This window comes from Symphodus melops (assembly GCF_947650265.1).
Source record: "Symphodus melops genome assembly, chromosome: 1".
NCBI classification, from domain to species: domain Eukaryota; kingdom Metazoa; phylum Chordata; class Actinopteri; order Labriformes; family Labridae; genus Symphodus; species Symphodus melops.
The window spans coordinates 10,577,259-10,587,706 of record NC_136691.1 but is presented as its reverse complement, the minus strand read 5'-3'; the positions used below and the strand labels follow the sequence as shown (position 1 = coordinate 10,587,706).

General features: G+C 40.5%; 2 protein-coding genes across 7 annotated transcripts; one reads left to right on the top strand and one right to left on the bottom strand.

The window, feature by feature from the left end:
* The first annotated feature begins 266 nt into the window (after positions 1-266).
* On the top strand, positions 267-6,977 carry lin9 (lin-9 DREAM MuvB core complex component). 6 transcript variants are annotated; one of them, XM_079368605.1, is made up of 16 exons: positions 267-384; positions 461-555; positions 1,433-1,465; positions 1,878-1,969; positions 2,099-2,212; positions 3,333-3,463; positions 3,687-3,812; positions 3,926-4,083; positions 4,326-4,459; positions 4,642-4,770; positions 5,169-5,270; positions 5,360-5,440; positions 5,526-5,651; positions 5,874-6,056; positions 6,477-6,574; positions 6,707-6,977. In XM_079368605.1, exons 2-16 carry the CDS (start codon positions 525-527, stop codon positions 6,810-6,812), a joined length of 1,644 nt encoding a protein of 547 aa, XP_079224731.1. In that variant the 5' UTR covers positions 267-384; positions 461-524; the 3' UTR covers positions 6,813-6,977. The 6 variants fall into 6 exon arrangements, with proteins under 6 accessions (XP_079224731.1, XP_079224730.1, XP_079224729.1 ...); XM_079368604.1 differs by having other exon boundaries at positions 267-555; XM_079368603.1 differs by lacking the exons at positions 267-384; positions 461-555 and adding an exon at positions 676-812.
* A 331-nt stretch (positions 6,978-7,308) lies between these two features.
* mixl1 (Mix paired-like homeobox) lies at positions 7,309-9,778 on the bottom strand. Its single transcript, XM_079368661.1, has 4 exons — positions 9,337-9,778; positions 8,929-9,149; positions 8,683-8,809; positions 7,309-8,448 (listed from the first exon to the last, which is right to left on the bottom strand). Exons 1-4 carry the CDS (start codon positions 9,431-9,433, stop codon positions 7,880-7,882), a joined length of 1,014 nt encoding a protein of 337 aa, XP_079224787.1. The 5' UTR covers positions 9,434-9,778; the 3' UTR covers positions 7,309-7,879.
* Positions 9,779-10,448: the final 670 nt, after the last annotated feature.

The following is a 10,448-nucleotide window of genomic DNA, read 5'->3' as shown; positions in this document are numbered from 1 at the left end:
CATGTATCGAAATTAGATGACATGTATTACTTTGGGCTAGTCGCAGGTCAGGTTTTGATTCCAAGAAGCTCTCAATATTATCCGTTATTTGTTTAATTTGACGATGAGAAAACCATCTGCCAATGGAAATCTCTTTTTTTTTTAGCTTTATTTCGAAAATAGTCAGATACATGTTTCAGGTGCTCATTCAAAAGATTTAAAAACATGTACTCGATATTGAATGACCTCTCCACTTACAATGAGTAAAAAACATTTGATCAGTATGGGGGTGTTTGAAACAACGGGCACACTCGCTTGATTCACAAATGACTTGTAAACAGGTTTTTGAGCATTTTCCTCAACAATTTGAACGTTGAGTTGGATTCATATTGAGAGGACATAAGTGTGTGTTCACGTCTACATTAAAAAACGATTTTTGATAAGTTATACCGATGTTTTAATTTCTCAAATCGCCCTCCAGATAGCGTCCCGACCCAGAATGCATTTTGACAAGGTCTTTGAAAAAGCGGCGCGGCTAATTCAAGATGGCGGAGATGGACCAGCTGTTAGACGAGAGTGAGTAACAACAAAAAATCCAAGGAGTTTTTTTTTTTTTTATGTAAACACACAGCCACTCCTTTGTAGGAAAAACAATATTTCTTGTGAACTGTTTCAACTGTACGTGCAGCTAGCTCCACACGTTTAGGAGTTAATGAAGTGATTATTGGACGTGAAGGAGATACCGGTCTGTGCCAGTGAGCTAACGCTTGTTAGCACGAGAGGCTAACCATGGCTAATGTTGGAGTTGAGCAACTTACTTTTAGCCAAACTGGGTAAACAAATAACGTTAGCTTAGCGGTGTGCTAACGTCTGTTAGCCTCATAACGCAAGCAGTAACAACAAAAGAACTGCCACAAAGTCTGAATGGTCATAATAGAAACGTTGGCTGATTGTGTTAGCTCCCTGTTTCACTCAGTTTTTGTTTCGTGTCACTTTTCCTTGATACGTTTTTTAACGTTAACGTCCGTTAGCGCTTGTTTACATGGTAACGCGTTTGGATTCATGTAAATGTGACAGTAAAACGATTTGTGTGTCAACCAAAACACCTACAACAGTCCGATATGAATGTAGGTTATGTCCATGTCGTGACACAGGAATGATCATTTTGTTAAATACAGGTGTTGTTATGTCCGTGTTTGACAGCTCAGTTTGGGGGTTAAGGCCTAACTGTCCAACTTCACTCAACCTACCAGGCTACTGACAAGGTTTAAAGGACACGGTTATAGGCGTGGATCATTTACAGGCTGTTTCTTTGATTCTACTAAATGAATTAAATACTCATAATCAGAATATCATTTTCTTTTACCTGTTTAAGATTTTCAGTATTAAAACATGTTTTTGCTGCCTGTATAGTGTTACTGTTGGTTGATGTCAAATGTGTCTTCTTCCCCAGGCTCCTCTGCAGAGGCACTTGTCAGTCTAAAAGGTATGTGGGCAGTATTTTTTTAGCTGTATAATCTTTCTGTACATTTGTTCCTGGCAATTACATCTATGACTGGATACGGGAAGTCACAATTCCTTGCCCAAAATCACTCTGCAATTGAAGAGGATCCTGTTTCAGATTTTTGTCTTGTCTGCTGTCTGTTCCCTGGCTTTTAGGCTTTTTCTGATCGGAGGTGTTCTGGAATCTTACGTTATTGATTGAGTGGCCTTACACACTTTATCAATACGCGTACAGTTCCATGCAACACCATATGTTACATTTTAGATAAAATGTAAACAATGAATCCTTTCTAATCCCAGTCTCTAGAAAATTCATTTGAATGCCGTTTTAAGTATTTGTTTACTAGGTGTCCTTACACAGTTCTAAAGAAGTATGTTTTGTTTTGTTTTTACAGAGGGGAGTTTGTCCAACACTCTGAATGAAAAGAACAACTTCCCAAGAGCTCACAACACCCGGGGCAGGCAGTCCTCCCTCACTATGGACACGGTAAGAGCGACACGAACAAAGCTCCCTTCTAACAGCATTACAAGTTTTAAAAAAGACCATGAAGTTCACCTGCAATTGGTCTGATTTCTCTCTCCCCCCCCACCAACCTTTCCTATTTTGTCCTTGCAGCCCACGCGGAGCTCAAAGAGAAGCCGCTTGTTTCGGGAGGAGGATGAGCAACCCCAGCAGCGTCTCCCTTCCAGGTCCCCTCGGAGGAGCCAGAGGGTCTCCACCACACCGCAGGTGAAAACTAGGGTCGTTTTTATTATTTTAGAAATGATTGGAGAAATCCAATGTTTGATCATCATTAATGCAATGATTTAATCATGTTTGATATACAATTGAGTTAAGCTAAGAGTACGTTACTTTTAAAAAGAAAATTAAGAAATTTTTAGACCAAAGGTTCTAAACAGGCTGCATCTCCTCGTGTTAGAAAAATGGAGCTAATGCTAAAGTGCAAAATCCAGCCTGATGCTGGATTCAGAAGCACCGGAAGTCACATACACACCCATTTAAAAAAAAAAAAAAAAAAAAAAAAAAACAGTCTTTCAGCAGAAATCAACATGCTTACAGCCTGGTTGAAAAAAAAAAAAAAAACTATATGGTCTGGTTAGTCCAGAAAGGTGTATGGGAGATGAGTTTTTTGATAACTAATCATTTTTGATTGTATGAAGAAAAGCGTTCTTAACAAAAGGTGAGTAGAGGACCTAACTGACAAGCGGGCACGTCATAGTGGTTTGTCAGGAGGCTTCTGACCCACTCCAGAGCTCAACCTGTCGTTCAGTCGACCGAAAGTAAGGCGGAGAGTGCATTTCGAGCATGGCCACCAGCAGATGTGATTAATGCCTTTTTAGCTAACAACTCTAGTTTTTAATCAACTAGAAGTGGACAATCAATGCCCGTAGTAAGCTTCTAATGTGAGGCAATGTTTTTTTTTTTTGGTTTTTTCTTATTGAATTTACTGGAGCTTTTAAAAGAGAAATACATGCAGGGTGTATCCAAAAACAACTGTGCTGCTACGTTGTGAGATAAAAGTAGCAGATTGTGGTATTGAGAAGAGCTCGAGCTGCTGATTATTTGTTAAGCCAGAGGGGCAAAGCAAGAGGTTAAAACTTAGAAAGCCTTGTGAGAATGAAGTAGTTACTAATGTCTCTGAGGGAAACTTTTTGGGAAATGACATGTTTCATTCTTCAGCCTGCTCTGTAGCTGAAGGATGAATGAGATTGTGTCTGCTATCACCATTAAATGCATTTCTAGTTTTTGTTTCATTTGATACAGTTCAGCAAACATTTATATGTACAATACTTCCATCAGGAATGACTGTTTTTCAATTTATTTATTTTTTGTTTTTTTTTTCTTGCAGAAATTTTCAAATGTGGTGACACCGGATAAGAAGGCATCCCAGAAAATAGGGCTGAGATTGAGAAATCTCCTTAAACTACCAAAAGCTCACAAATGGTGCATCTACGAATGGTTCTATTCCAATATCGACAAGTAAAGTCTCCCTTTCACTTTCTTCAGAAAACAATGAATTTTGAAAGGAAAAAAAAGAGGAATGTTTTTAAGTGTTAAAATGTTTAGCATGTGTAATAACAGAACAGGATTTGAAGGGCCAGCTGTAGAAGAGTGGCAACTTTACCCGATCTTTACAAAGCAGAACATTTGAAGTTTGAACCATGTTGTGGGTTTCCCTCTGATAAATCCATTTCTTTTTCAGACCTCTCTTTGAGGGGGACAATGAATTCTGCCTGTGTCTAAAGGAGTCTTTCCCCAACCTGAAAACAAGGAAGTTAACGCGGGTAGAATGGGGAACAATCAGGAGACTGATGGGGAAACCCAGACGGTATGCTGCCGTCTAAAAGCTTTTCCTTCATTATGTTGGTCTAACATTTAAGTGCGTGATGTTTTTTTTCTTTAAAGATATGATCACTAAGCGCTGTAACTTGTCCCATCCAGGTGTTCGTCTGCGTTCTTTGACGAGGAGCGGACAGCGCTGAGACAGAAAAGGCAGAAGATGCGTCTGCTGCAGCAAAGAAAACTGTCTGACGTGTCAAACTGCAAAGACCTTCCAGATGAAATCCCCCTGCCACTCATCATAGGAACCAAAGTCACTGGTAAGGTGTCGGAAATGTACACACACTACAGCTAGTTTACCTGATATACAAGATGGTTGGTGTCTTTCATTACAGACAACCAGTAGTAAAATGTGCTGGAGCGTTGATCAAACATTTTCACGACTATGAAGGAAACGAAAAGAACCATTAAAAAAAATTCTTCACACATTGGGGCAAGTAAGGATATCCCAACGCAAACGGATTAATTTATTTATTATTATTTTTCTGTATTTGTTCATTAGCTCGACTCCGAGGTGTCCATGATGGCTTGTTCACCGGGCAGATCGATGCAGTGGATACCAGCGCTGCAACATATCGTGTAACCTTTGACCGCAGTGGCTTGGGAACTCACACTGTGCCTGACTACGAAGTTCTGGTAAGAACTGCAGAGGAGTCTGTGCGCAGACTATTGACTATTGCTAGAACGTTTACACTCACTGAAATGCACCCTGTAAAACTGGAATAAGTCATAGATGTGCTATATCTGTACAAAGCAGTTTGAAGATATATATATATATTTTTTTTTCACATGTGATTGTGATTGTGATTGTTTTCCAGAGCAATGAGCCCAATGAGACCATGCCTATTACAGCCTTTGCCCAGAAGCATCGAGCATCCCGCTACATGCAGAACCTCACGACTCCGCCCAGAGGGCCTTATCCATCCGCTACCACTCCTGTGCTCATGGTACTTTAGACATGAATGGAATATGCTGCGTCATCCCAGAGGTTTAGGATTTATTTGAAAGTGAAGCTACTTTGGGGAAAGCAGCTGCTGACTCAGAAAGCGTTCTGTTGAGCTTTTCTAGCACAGGGAGTTTGTAAATAATGCATATTAAAAGTATCTGAAGTTCTGATATTCAGTTGTTGGATTAGAATGTTGAATCGAGTCATCACAGTCATCATTTAACCGGATGAAGAACAGAGGTTTAATTTCTCTCCTTGAATTAGTTAACGCTTTCATTTTTAAGAAAACAAATGATAAAATCAATGTTTTAATATAGTGGTCACATAACAGCATATGCAAAAACAAAACAAACTACTTTTTTTGTTACTCTTTATCAATATCATTTTTTTATCTGACAGGACAATGACCCTCTCATAAACCAGTCACCATGGAGGAACAAACTGCCCGGAGCTGAGGGAGATACTCTGGGAGGATTTCCTGTTAAATTCCTTGTCCAAGTGGTAAATGAACTTCCTGTTAAATAAAAAAATAAAATATCTGAGGATATCCTAGGATTTCCCTAACTCATCTGTATTTTTTGAATGACTAGACAAGGTTGTCCAAGATCCTCATGATAAAGAAAGAGCACATCAAGCACTTGAAAGAAATGAACACAGAGGCTGAAAAAATGGTACAGTACATTCAAAATGATTCATGTACATGAGACGCACATAACAAACAGTCAGTTGAAACTGTGATTGTTTTTTGGTTTTCAGAAGGCTTATTCGATGCCCATCGACCTAGACTTTCAGAAACGATATGCCACCACAGTGCTTGAGCTCGAACAGCTCAATAAGGATCTCAACAAAGTGCTTCATGAAGTTCAGCAGTTCTGCTGTGAGGTTAGTCAACTGATTCACTCCAGTAACATTCTTACACCAACATGGAGCTTTTTATGACCTGTTCCAACATTTTCCAGCATCTATAAAGAGGATTAGGGGCCACTGACTGATCACTTTTTGTCTCAGAATTCTAAGACAAAGTTAGACGTCGACATCAGTTCAGTGGCCCTTTTATTCTTTTCGGCAAGCATCAAAATCGAACTCATCCGTGTCTCTGCCCAGCTTGCTCCCGATCAGGGCATGGTTCCAGTCGACCATCCCACAGAGCTGCGGCGGCGCTGTGAAGACGAGGCCCAGCAGATGGTGCAGATGAACAGCTCACTGAAGGACGGACAGCAGAATGTCTCAAACCCCGGCCTGACACACCTCATATCCCGTCTCACCGCTCTGCTGCTACAGATCAAGGTAGAGGATATGTGAATGAAGAACAGGGAGGAGCCACCAGGGTGTTACTACGTTTAGGTACAAGGGGCAGCTGTAGTTCAGGGCTAGAGTCAGTTGTCTCTCAACTGGGAAGTTGAGGGACCGGTCCTTGGGCAAGCGCTTAACCCTCAAGTTGCTCCCACTGCTTCATCTGCAGCGTCTGGATGTGTATGAATGGGATGGATACATTACATAGCAGCCTCTGCCGTCAGTGTGTGTGAATGGATCGCTTTGTCGGATAGTGTAAAAGTCCTTTTGAGTAGTCTGAATACTAGAAAAGCACCATACAAGTTCAAATCTTTTTACCATGCATGTTTATGTATGTGTGCTGTGAACTTCTTCATCAACTCATTTATGCACTTAGATAAAAAATATAATTTATTGTTTGTGTTCTTGCTTCAGTGTTTGGCAGATGGCGGAGACTTGAATTCTTTTGAGTTTAAATCTCTGACAGACTCCCTTAATGATATCAAGGCATCGATTGATCCCTCCAACCTCAGGTAAAAAGTTTTTCCGTGTTTCTATCCAAACGTTTGGCACACAACACATCCTTGTCAAACCTCCATTTAGTGATCGTCTTAGTCTTTAATCACGCATTTCTTTTACCGTCGTCTCGTCTGTTTTTTTCACAGTTGCTTCCAGAATAATGTGGAGATCCACGTGGCACACATCCAGAGCGGTCTAAGTCAGCTGGGCAACCTGCATGCATTTTCCGCCAACAACACTAATGCAGTCTGAGACCCTACATCATCCGAATATCTCGCACACACACACACACACACACACACACACACACAGACAGGTACATTCACACAGAGGTTTGTGGTCTCTTTGAGATGGTGCTGTCACCTGAACTCTTTAAAAACTGCAACAAAAAAATAAAAGAAGTTCTTTGCCATCACAGATATTCATATAACTGTGTGCTGAGGGATGATGTTGTGTATTTTACCCACACATTTTATTGTATGAAAATGTTTGTGCACACATCAAACACAAACCTGAAAGTCTCTCAACTTATTGCCACAAACGAACTCTCATCTCCAAACTCTCACAGCTATTTATTGGTTTAATGTGCCAAACATCGTTTCTTACAGATTTATTTATTTTCGAGTAGGGGAGTATGGTTCTGAAACAATATTTTCCTACCTGTAAAGAGTTCCCCTGTTAAGAGTTGTGTTCTCTCGCTCCACTGACGGTAAGCACAGGGAGACTAAAGAATGTTTTATAAAATGTGTTGTTTTTTTTGTAGATAATTGTAAAATATCTGATTATTAGGACTTTGTCAACATTTCTGCTGTGTAATCAGAAATGGCTTTTGTAATTTTGTGTGCACTGAAAAGAGATTTTGGTATTTTTATAAAGGAAAACTCTATGGTTTGGATGCCTTTTACTCCCTAAGGTTATCTTAGCTTTTCCATATAGGCATGGCTGTTGCTGCACCACACACACACACACACATGCAAACACACGCATGCAAACACACACACTAAGCCTGCATCACTGATGTAACCTCTGAAAGCCGTTCAACCATTTTCCCCAAGAGAATCTCCTTTTTCAGTTTTGTAAAGTTGTATATGTGAGTGTCTGAGGGCAGTTGTGTATAAATGTTTGTCTTTTTTATATTAAACAATATTGCAAAGCACGGTTCGGTCTCAAATCTTTAGTTTTTTTTATTTACATATTAAACCCAAGATTTTTTATCACATTTGTTTTTACAGATTTATAACTATTTTACAATAAATACAAATTCCTCCTTTTACATAGACTGTCTCTTATGAGATACTGTATGTTTATCTCTTCATACATCACAAGAAGCCACCAAAGCTGGCCATGGCCTCGTTTTCCCAGTCGGAGTCTGAGTCAGTGAAGTCCTGTGCTTCAGTGCCATGGAGTGGGGAGAAGTGACTGAACCTGTCCCCTCTACTCCCCATGTGTGGATATTGAATTTGGCATCCATTCTCCTTTGGTGACGACCTGCTGAAGTTATTCTGGTTCGGGATGGGAGGAATCACAACCTTCATCTCCGGCCCAATGGTCTTGTTTGGAGGGAAATTGTCATATTCCACCAGGACCTTTGAACCTTGGCTTTCTGTCATGTTGGCATGTTGACTCTCGTTCTCTTTGGGATACAGGTGCACGTTACAGCAGGGCACGTTCACACTCAGCTCGTGTCGTTGCATCTGCTCAGGCTTCACTCTGGTTCCGTCTTTGTCGTAGACGCAGGACAGAGGCGGTTGCTCGTAGCTGCTGCTGGGGTTGGTGGGCATGCTGGTCCTGTGAGTATCTTCTCTGTTCTGGTGCATTGTGGGTCTGAAACAGTCCTCTAGTCCAAAGCCTGCTGTCCTGTGGGCCTCAGTTGTCTGATTGTCAAAAACTGAAAGAGGAGGAATGCAAAGGTGAAGCAATAAATACAAATTAGAGATGAACCAAAAAGGATATTTAATTTGCAATTGCCCTTTTCATCGCAAATGCACTTGACTTGATTCTAAAAACTACAACAAGAGATTTAAAAAAAAAAAACATACTATAAAAAATAATTTTAATAATTATAATTTTAAACTCAATCGAAGCACACCATATGTACGTGTATTTGCTGTGTGAAGAATACCTTTTTCTGTTACCAGTCTGCTCTGGATTTGACTGAAGGATCCAGCTGCAGGCGTGTTGGCGACCTTCATGGACACCGATGACCCAACTTGACGACGAGATTTCGCCCTTCTGTTCTGAAACCACACCTTGTATTTTATGGGGAAGAATAAACAAAACAAATATAAGAATGCGAAGGAAATATTGAATAAAATCCTACCACATGTTTGGGTCAGACATCGTGGTTGGGATTTAACAGTGTCATTACCTGAATTCTGGACTCGGGTAGCCCGGTCAGCGCCTCCAGCTTCTCTCGCAGGTAGATATCAGGATATTTGGTGTCAGAGTAAACTTTCTCCAGCACCTCAATCTGCTGCTGGGTGAAGTTAGTCCTCTTCCTTCTGTGGGTCAGGATTGCTACGCATTTATCCGCCCTTTGTACTGAGTTTGAAGAGCTGAAGTAGTTTGTAAAATTTGTGGCTCCGAAATCTGGAAATAAAAACACACAATGGTTACGTGACTTTGGATCACAGACGCGTCACTTGTGCGTAAATTACGCACAAAACGAGCTGCAGTGTCACCGTCTACTCAGAACCACGATGCAGGCATTCCTTTTGTCCCCCCCCCCCCCCCCCAAAAAAAAAGTTTCAGATTTAAAAATGTAGTTTTGACCAACCTGGGTTCACCGTGCTGCTCATCTGCAGAGCTCCTTCGTGATACATCTGGAAAGGATTCAGCTCACCGACGCGCATATTCCCATGAACTGAAGACATGATCCCTACTGTCTAATCTCCACAGACTGACTAAATTTGAAACCCGTGCGCCCACTGGGTTTAAATACCCCCCGCGATCAAAGGTTCTGCTGCCGATACGTGTGAATGGGGCGACCATCAGGGCCGGCTGGCACTGCAGCAGCCGTGCAGCGACTTCAGACGTCTGCAGGCCGCGCGAGGTGTGAAAGCCTCACACCTGGGACGCTGTAGCGGCCGCAGGTCTCTATATAGGGGTTTTAATAGAATCTGCAAGCTCAATACACATCAGCAGTGAAAACATTTATCCTCTTTGGCATGGATAAAGCAATAATGGACTTGTAGCCCTCAAGGAGCTGCTGTCGAGAGCTGCCATTTCCTCGGCCTCCCAAGATCTGTCGAATGTATAACACAAAGCAACACATTTTTCTGTTTGTTCATCTTCAGTGATATTTCGTGTCATGTGGCAGAAAGTATAAACTTCTTTTCCTTTTCTCTTTTTGGCTCTCTCTTTTTTTTTATACAATTTGTAGTTTATTTTTTTACCTCATATATTCATCCTTTTTTTTTAAACAAACCCTATATTTTCAATCAGTTTTACACTTGAAACTTAATATTTTTATTACAAGAACAGTTGCATTTGTCTAACATGCATGAACGTCTTGTAGATCTTTAAAACAAATGTAAACACATTTTCAAATGTACAAAAGACACGTTTTGAAAGTCAAAGGGCTAATATTAATGTGTTTATGGAATCTGTATGCATAATTAAATACAAGTTACACACAACATAGTGTGTCTAATCATTGAACCAGCCAGATGAGTGCGGTTACAATTACATTATAATAAAGTTGGACAAATGCACAAAATAAATAAATATTTTCCTAATATATGTGACAACTTGTTCCATATACAATTATATTTACCTCTTTCATTGACTCTGAATCTGCAGCATGGTTTAATTTTCTCTCCAGAAATGTTTCCTTAGGCTTAGCTATCAACGATGTCTCAGATTTTCAAATATCTAGGTGTTTAGATG

Excerpts from the sequence above, each read along its gene's own strand:
- mixl1 (XM_079368661.1), bottom strand. The coding sequence starts at position 9,433 with ATGTCTTCAGTTCATGGGAATATGCGCGTCGGTGAGCTGAATCCTTTC. Across the intron at positions 9,150-9,336 it reads GAGCAGCACGGTGAACCCAG|ATTTCGGAGCCACAAATTTT; the intron begins GTTGGTCAAAAC and ends TTTTATTTCCAG. Across the intron at positions 8,449-8,682 it reads CAGACTGGTAACAGAAAAAG|TTTTTGACAATCAGACAACT; the intron begins GTATTCTTCACA and ends CTCCTCTTTCAG.
- lin9 (XM_079368602.1), top strand. The coding sequence starts at position 1,022 with ATGGTAACGCGTTTGGATTCATGTAAATGTGACAGTAAAACGATTTGT. Across the intron at positions 1,107-1,432 it reads TACAACAGTCCGATATGAAT|GCTCCTCTGCAGAGGCACTT; the intron begins GTAGGTTATGTC and ends CTTCTTCCCCAG. Across the intron at positions 6,575-6,706 it reads ATTGATCCCTCCAACCTCAG|TTGCTTCCAGAATAATGTGG; the intron begins GTAAAAAGTTTT and ends TTTTTTTCACAG.